This window comes from Mycetomoellerius zeteki, unplaced genomic scaffold (genome assembly GCF_001594055.1).
Source record: "Mycetomoellerius zeteki isolate Tzet28-1 unplaced genomic scaffold, Tzet1.0 scaffold368, whole genome shotgun sequence".
In the NCBI taxonomy this organism is placed as follows: Eukaryota; Metazoa; Arthropoda; class Insecta; order Hymenoptera; family Formicidae; genus Mycetomoellerius; species Mycetomoellerius zeteki.
In genome coordinates, this window is record NW_017257358.1 from 52,741 (window position 1) to 62,086 (window position 9,346).

A 9,346-nucleotide genomic window follows, 5' to 3' on the forward strand; every position below is an offset into this window, starting at 1 on the left:
TGAGCGCTCAGTGAGCGGTCGTGGTACTGAATACACCCAATGACTACATTTACACGGTTCGATTTACGCCGAAGTTATAACGTCGATGTTAGGCCGGAATCAGACTACGCATTGAAGATTGAGGTTGAAGATTGAAGATTGAAATTTGACCAATAAGGACAAAGAAATTTTAGCTCCTTTCGTTTCGATTGGTCAAATTTGAATTTTTCAATCTTCAATCTCAATCTTCAATGAGTAGTCTGATTCCGGCCTTACGAAATTGGCCAATCACAATGGTGCGTTCAGCACGTTTGTTTTGCAACTGTTGGAAGTTTCCTTCGCGCTAATTGGATCATACTTTTAGATCTAGAAGAATGGTCCTATCTCAGCAGACAATCATAAAACGGTTGCAAAACTGTTGAGTCTGCTGAACGCAGCCATTCATTCCATTCTTCAGAAGAACCCCTAACAGCACAAATGTCGATACGTCGACTGTAAGTTGACTTTGCTAAGTCAGACCTTTATGAGACAACTGTAAGACGACTTTGTACAGACGTCCTTCAAATGTCGACTTTAGGACGTCCATGCTCACAAAGGCGCAATTATAAATATCATTTCGTTCTTGTTTAACTATATAGTTAAACAAGAACGAATGCTGTTCACGAGCGCTGTGGGCATGAATCGGACCATTGCAGCCTAGAATATATAAAATTTAAGACTACACTTCTAAAATAGTTGACTTAAGTCGACTTTAAGTCGACTTGTCAAAAAGCCTGCACAAAATATTCGTGAGATGTCGCTGCAGTGTATTCACACGTGATTGCACACGATGCAGCATACAACAGAATAAATGGCAAATGGCGATTGCAGAAATTGCGGGAGTCTTATAGCTATTATAATAAAGAAGAATAGAATTGTTAAAGTTTGGGAACATCAGTTATGCGAGCGCAATTATGGTAATGTATTTTTGTGTAAAATCATTTATGTATTTAATTATTAATTAAAGACATTTAAAATAACGCGCATATAGTCAGCCGGATTTTGTAGGTTAATTATTTATCGAATGTTTATGATTAGATAACTAAAAAATCTGAAAATGCCCAAACAATTTTCTGAGTTGTCGAAACGTCAACGAAATCGGCGAACTTTACTTTCTTACAATTCAAATCGTGAAGTAACCTCTCAGCCGGTTTCACTTCTAAATGACAGTAATCCAATTGATGGTCCATCATGTTCATCGGCCTTCGAATTTGAAGAGCCTGAGATTGAAGATGGCATGATGGAGGCCAATCATTTACAATATTCAGATAATTCGCAATATTCACATTTATTAGAAACTGATATTAGTCACAATGACAATGCCAGTAGTGTACTTTCATCATCAGAGACAAGCAGTGACGAATTTCAAATCAACCCGCAATATCAGCAGGGAAATATACATTTGCCTTTGACAGATGAACTATGCAATTGGGCAAATGAATTTCAAATTAATCAAAATGCATTAACCTCATTATTACGAGTTCTTTCAAGACACGGGCATGACGATTTACCTCGGAATGCGCGAACACTTTTGAACACCCCAAGACCAGATACTCATGATATTAAAACTCTTTCTAAAAATCAGTACGTTCACTATGGTTTATTAAAAGCGCTTATATCAATCGGTAATCGTTTTCCTCATGCTTTCGACTATTGTGATGTAATCTATTTGGATTTAAACATTGATGGCTTACCAATTTCGAAAAGCTCAAAGAGTTAGCTTTGGCCGATTTTAGGCAGAATTTCTGGTTTGCCATTTGCACCATTTGTCATCGGTGTTTATCATGGTATCAGAAAGCTTGCTTAGCCGAATTTCTTCAACCATTTGTGGATGAATATCTAAATTTAAAAAACAATGGATTCTTAATCAATGAACAGCTCCTGCAAATCAATATCCTGTGCTGTTATCTGTGATGCTCCTGCTCGAGCATATATTACTTGCACAAAATCGCATAATGGACATTTTGCCTGTGGAAAATGCACTGTAAGGGACGAAAGCATAAACAGGCGAATGACTTTTTTGAATACCACTGCTCCACTTCGGACTGATATTAATTTCATTAATAGGTCACAACCGGAACATCATCTTCAAGATATTTCTTCGCCATTTGAATTGATTTCAGTTCCAATGGTAAGTCATTTTCCTATAGACTACATGCATAATTCCTGTCTTGGTATAAATAAGCAACTTCTAAAGTTATGGATAGATAGGTCGAAAACTTCCAGAGTAGCCCAAGTTCATCTTAACATTTTGTCAAATGCACTGATAAATGTGTCAAAGTGTATTCCAACAGAGTTTGCTCGAAAATCTTTTGGATGATTATCACAGATGGAAAGCAACTCAACATCGCACTTTTCTTCTTTATTTAGGACCACTAGTTCTTATTATTAGATATATAATATATTGCCGGAAGAAAAATATATACATTTTAATGCCCTGAATTGTGCAATGAGAATTTTATGTAGCGTTGACGATTATGACAGAAACAATATGCACATGATCTTCTGGTATATTTCGTTCAAAACGTGAGCATTCTGTATGGGCCACAGAATGTTACCTACAACATGCACAATTTAATACATTTAGCTGCTGATGCAAAAAGATTAGAACCACTAGATTCTTTTAGTGCTTTCCCATTTGAGAATTTCCTTTTTATTCTGAAAAAACTTCTTAGAAAGTTTGATAAACCATTGCAACAGATCTGTAACAGATTACACGAGCAATCCTCATTGTTTCGTACTGAAAATAAACGATTTTATGATCACCAGTATCCTCAGCTGCAGAAAAAGATCAATCAAAACTTACCATTGGATTGCTGTAACGCACACAATCAGATAAAATTTTCTTCGTTTGTCTTGACAACGAAAAAATATAATAATTGCTGCTACATTGAAGAAAACAATGCCATAAGCATTGTTTGTATTTCCCATATTGGTTATTATCATGAAATTCCAACGATTATTGGTCAAAAGTTTACGAATATTTCAACGTTACCTAATTATCCCTGCGATTCAGGAAATTTAGGAATATACGTTGTTACAGACTTATCGGCCTTGCAAATGTGGCCAGTTTTTTTAATTAAAAATAAAGCATTTCAAATGGATTTTGAAAATGACTCAACATACCTTGTATTTCCTTTATTACATAACGAATTTTAATCTCAATTAAAATGTAATCTCAAGTAAAATATACATATAATACATTGTACATATGTTGTTAAAATATAGTAGTTTTGACAGAAAATTTATTAACAGCTTGATCTTTGGAACATTGTAACTGCTATTTTCATATAAATCATTATTTCGTATAAATGAAGAATGAATCTATTGATACTGCTCTGTGAAATTTGTTATTTGTGAAGGTATGGTACGTTGTTATTGGCGACGACTGGTGTTCCGTAGTTCCTGATTCATGGGTTTTTGCAAGTGAGTCGATGATTTGGTGGCCACCAAAAGGTATCAGTGCCACTATAGCACTATCAAAGAAAATGGAACCCAGCGATACATGGACTCTAACTCCATACAACAAGCTCATTGGCCCAATTGGTAAGTTATACTTAATATCCTTGATGAAAATTTTTCTCAGAATTTTTCATATAATTTTTCAGAATTTCTGTATAATTTTATAACTTTTTCATATTTTTTTATACAAATTGGAACACTTCTCAGAAAATCTTTTCTTAGAATTTTCCTATATGTTAATTATGAAATATCATAAAATTTCTAAAATTTTTTGTAAGTATAATTTCTGATGAAATGTTATAAAATCTAAAAAAATTTAAAAATATTTTTTAAAAATTATGAGATGAGAAATCTAAAAATATTTCAGAATTCACATGTATGAAAAATTATGAAAGAAATTGTGAACTGTCTGAAAATTTCTGAGTATTTCTAAAAAATGTTCCAATTCGTATAAAAATTATAAGAAAATTTTTCACTAGGGATACCTATAATAGTGAATGTTACATTAGGTGAGTGCTCGATTTGTAATGATTTTTAATGATAATTAAGCACAAACTTTTGCATTCACCTAATATTTGAATTTCATTAGATTATTGTATTTGACAAATTCATACATTTGTGCATTATGAACTGCAAAAAACACAACTTAAATACATCAATTAAAAATAATACATTGCATTATACGTACATTTATTGTGCTACATTGTACTATTATTGAATAGATTCCTTCCAAGAAGCTCGGCAAATCGAAAAAAAATCAATAAATATTTCATCGGATGCTGACACTGATACCATGCGTGCTGCATTTGAAGAGCCATTGAAACGATCGCGAAAAGTCCGAGAAGTCTCCTCCGATGACTCTGTTACTCCAATGACAGTTCCTGTAAATTAAGAAAGAAACTACTTTTTTATTATTTGATATATGTATTTATAATTATATATTAATATATCAATTTTTATGTTGCAGCTAATAAATCACTAATTTCCCAACAACGTAGAGGTAAGAAATTATTTACAACCAATAATAATAAACTCCAGAAACAAACAATGACAATTTAATGGCTAGGAAAATTCTGGAAAGTTTAAGAGCAAAGTTACAAAAATCAACAAAGTCGATTTTATATTACAATTTCATATCAATTTAATACAAATTCGTACGTTTTGGCTCCAGTTTTGAGCCTTCTTCAGCAATTTTTAACTGATATAAATTCAAATATGGATCAACCACATTTCCGCAAATAATCGCATTACAAAGATTATCAAATGTATAACTTGTCTGTTCACGAATTTTTAAAAAATGAATAAATCATGTTAAATCTTTGTAATGCGATTATTTGCGGAAATGTGGTTGATCCATATTTAAATTTATTAGTTAAAAATTGCTGAAGAAGGCTCAAAACTGGAGCCGAAACGTACGAATTTGTATTAAATTGATATGAAATTATAATATAAAATCGACTTTGTTAATAACAATTTCTTAATATTGAAATGTATTGAAAGAATTACGATCGCATGGATGCATATATAAACTTGGTTTTTTTAATTCTTCCTTACAATTATTTGTTTGATCATCCAAGATTTACAATATTTAAATTTGTTACGAATGACATCGTTCTATCTTCATTTATCCCGAATATGCTCGTCTTAATGCACAGGAATTCTGATTAATAGCACAATTGGATCTTTCTAATATGTAGCATACTCGTACATATTAATAAAATATTTGATTTTCAGACTTACCTGGTTCACCATGCTTCGACATTATAAAAAATGAACCCTTAACGAAGAATCATAATAATTGCTGTGGTAAGCAAATAATTTGTTACAGAGGAACATTACTGATTTGTTACTAGTTCGTCTCTTTAATGTCTCTTTCTTAATATTATATTTTTATGATATATTTATATTTTATATTATATTTTTAAACAAAAATATGTGCAATTCAAAAACTTATAATACATAAAAATTATATTCAGTAAATGCACGTCACAAACTCACTCTCCTGTTCCTATAATAATAAATAATAAAAAAACAATAGCCAATGATGGTAATTGTTATTGTGATAACAGACAGATTTGATTTTATTAAATAATTAACAGTTTATTAATATTAATTCAGTTTTTATGTTACAATTTCTTCATATCATTACAGGCGAATGCAGAGACTACACTCGTAAGGAACTGAAAAGATTGTCCAGACAAATGTATGCTATTGAAGCTCTATTAAAAGAGAGGAATACAGGACGAAGCGATGAGGTTGTAGCACGAGATTTGTTACCTCCATTGCCTCTAATGACGCTTAAACAGTTTTTGCAGTGCGAAAATCAGTTGGAAGTGGATACCAACATGAGAAAACAATTTGTAAGTATATTCATATTGTTATATTTATTAAATATTGCTTTAAATGCTTGTATTGCCCGTTAAGGAAATTATGTTCTCTCAGAAATTTACTCGCCATCTTATAACTTTTGAATTTCGTCATATTTAATTTCTCGTGTATCATCAAGGACTTTTTTCATATGTATTAAATTTGGTAATTTTATATTGAGATTTATTGAAAAGAATTTGATATAATATTAAAGTATGATATGACATGATACAAATAGAGATTAAGGCAAAATTGCATAAAAAGATGTATGATGGTTGGTACCAAATTAACCATCGACTAAATAAGTTTTCAAACATGTGTATTTCATTTTCGCTGTCATATATACATTTCTTCCATTCGTAATATTCCATTTTTGTATACTTTTTGTCACTATATTACAGGAACACATGATATGTCGAATCGGAGGTTCGACGGGTAAGCAGTTTATTAGAAATACTCTATCACAAATTATCTCTAATGAAGCAGCCACTAAAATATCATGGACGTCAGAAGAGTGGTGTAGGCTTTAAATCCACATCCATATCCAAACTAATAATCGGTAACATTTATTCCATTATACCTACTTTCCCATAACAACAAGGTTTAAAACATTTTTGTGATATTGGAAACATATCCTTTTGCACGCAACCTTCGTGGCGTCCATGAAATCCATCATAAATGTTATTTAAAAATATCGAGGAGCTAAATACATAATACTACATATCAAAGTATAAAGGCACAGCTTACAGATATTTTTAACAAGTGTGAATAACATAAATGAGAAAATTATATTCAAAATTAGATTGTAAGATGTCTACTGTTCCTGATATCAGATAAATGTCCAACTAATACATCCTAGCCCTCTTAATACCTTGTCGATGCTAACAGATAATTTTGGAATGTATAGCTTGGTTGCCTATACTAAGGCACTATAATATGCAGAGTATTCGCATCCGCTATTTTTGAATCCTTTTCTCACTATATTATATAGTGCTCTACCGATACTTTTACACTTATATGAAACGTCCAAGTTCTCATTGGTTGATTATTAAAAAAAAATCTGCACTTTTTTTAAAAGTGAAAAAGTGTAATCAATCAGAACAAACCTATTGCCTTATATTTAATTGGTTAAAATATTAGTTTATATTTTTATTTCTATTAATGCAATTTTAATTGTACATATTTCAGACTTGGTGATGAAACGGTTCGACGTCTGCAGAGTTAGAAGAAGCCATCAAAGAATGGTTCCGTCGCTCAGGTGACAGAATAAGAAGCATTGCAAAACAAAATAAATAAAGTAGTATAAACCAAGTATTAGCAGCGATTTTTGTACGAAATTTGTAAAACTGAATTGCGTGCATCACGTGCTGAATCTAAAAATATTCAAATCAGAGAGAAAAACTATATGGATATGTGATTGGATGACTGCATTTGTCATTCCTGCATTTAGATACAAGTGGCTTTTATTTTCGAAGTTATGTATATAATGTCATCTCTTCTCCATTGGCGGGGTGATCTTCATCCGGAAAGAAAAATAAAAGGTACAGTAGACTGACAAATCGATTTTATTTAAAAAGAAAAAATGCTCAGTTATAATATATGTTGATTTATAAGCGGCAACTCACGAAATTGCACACAATGATGCAAAAAACTTTAATCATCTTCATGTTTTGTTCTTTAATAGATAGAATTATTATTGTTGTTATTTAGTAAATTTATTGCTGTACACATATTTTTCATAAGAATCACAAAACCGGCAAGGGTCTCTTAGCGCACAATTCGCCGATTTCTTTCGTCTTTTTCTCAAACATAAAACAGTTGAGATTAGCAATTTATTTAAGCAACAAAACGTGCTTCTTAAAGCTCCTGTTTCCTACAACCGCATTAAATTGTGAATGATTCCATTTTTTGCACTACGCGTCAAGATAAATTAGTTTTTCGTGTGCCATCATGTTAGGTGCAACAGAAACTCTCTTATCTTACTTTATACTTTTGTTTGCTCGTAAATTTTTGAAAATTTCTTACATAATGTTCAAGTATTTATCAAGCACGACTCTCGATTGTATTATGTACAAAAATGAAGAGGAGAAAGGTTACCATGGTTTATAATATTTAAAAATTTATTTAGAAAATTAAATATTAATAATTCATAATGTATATGTTAAACTACAACATATATTTTCTACATACTTTTGTGATAAATATCACCTTTAGTTTTATATGTTATGGTAGTCGTTTTTTGCAATAAAATATTTAAACAAATAATTTTATAAGTATTTTATGTCTTAGCTACTTCAAGATTACAAAACATAATTTAGAAGCAAAGACTTAATGAGAACATTGAGCTATTTAAGTATAATGACTATAAATACTTGAACATTTTGTATTAAAATAGCATACTTTCCTCTCACTTCAAATTTCTCTCTAGTATTTAAGAAGCGTGTTCTATTACTAGGCCATTAATTGCGTAGTTTAATTACCTTATCGTAAAAAAATGAAGAATCGCATATTAATTGAGCTATCCGTGTAAGCTTAATTTTTGTGTTTTTATGGATAAATATAAATAATATTAAGTATATATAAATGTAACCTGCATATAAATACAAATAATTATATATATTTTTTAAGTATAATTTACTGATTTTTATAAATAATAATCTAATGGTATTTTTCCTTGGAACTGCGCAGTAGTATTTCCATATATATAATGTTATAATTATAATATGTGCAAATTTGAACATGTTCTTAAGCGGGGAGCACATACTTTTGCATAACGCATAACATGTAATGCATAAGAAATTCAATCAATCAGAATTCTTTATTTCATGGAAAGGAAGGAAACGGAGGGCTTTGATTGGTACATTTTCTTATGCATTACGTGTTATGCGTTATGCAAGAATCTGTGCTCCCCGCTTTATATGGAAACACTGCATGGGTGCAGTTCCAACGGAAAACGCCGTAAGAAAAATATAACCTATTTTCCCGATTTAAATATTTCCGCCATTGCAAGGTGCGCATGCGCGCTACATCCTAGAATGTCTGTATGATGATTGACTTAAAGTCGACTTACAGTCATCTTTAAAGTGGGACATTGTATGACTTAGAGACGTCCCCAAGTCGTCTAAAGTCGATGTACGGACGTCCATTTTCAGACGTCTAGAAGCTCTAGTCGACTTAGAGTCGACTTAAAGTCAACTTTGTGCTGTTACGGTCTTCAACGTTCGAACCCACCGTCAACAATCAACAACTTGGAAAGATTAGGATTTAAGGTGAAATTACACGATGCGGAAAAAGACTGCGGAATAAAGAATGCATCAATGAGCGCGTTCAAGTTGACAAAGCGGCTAGCCTGCTCGCCGAGCAAATGAACATAATTGGTTATTACTTATAAATCCAACCAATCATATTTAATCGTTTGATAAACATGCCTAGCCGCTTTGCCGTTTTGAACTCGCCCATTGAAACAACCAATCAGCGCTGTTCAGTGCTATTCGGAATA

The 9,346-nt window shown here is 31.7% G+C and overlaps 1 protein-coding gene and 1 long non-coding RNA gene across 2 annotated transcripts; both read left to right on the forward strand.

Annotated features, from left to right (window-relative positions):
• The first annotated feature begins 1,075 nt into the window (after nt 1–1,075).
• Nucleotides 1,076–1,738, forward strand: LOC108725917 (uncharacterized). Its single transcript, XM_018453224.1, has one exon. The coding sequence runs from the start codon at nt 1,076–1,078 to the stop codon at nt 1,736–1,738; it is 663 nt and encodes a 220-aa protein (XP_018308726.1).
• A 1,565-nt stretch (nt 1,739–3,303) lies between these two features.
• On the forward strand, nt 3,304–4,486 carry LOC108725919 (uncharacterized). The gene is made up of 3 exons (XR_001936774.1): nt 3,304–3,564; nt 4,203–4,363; nt 4,448–4,486. It is a non-coding gene; the product is annotated as an uncharacterized lncRNA (long non-coding RNA).
• Nucleotides 4,487–9,346: the final 4,860 nt, after the last annotated feature.

Coding starts and splice junctions, on each gene's coding strand:
- LOC108725917 (XM_018453224.1), top strand. CDS start 1,076: ATGCCCAAACAATTTTCTGAGTTGTCGAAACGTCAACGAAATCGGCGA.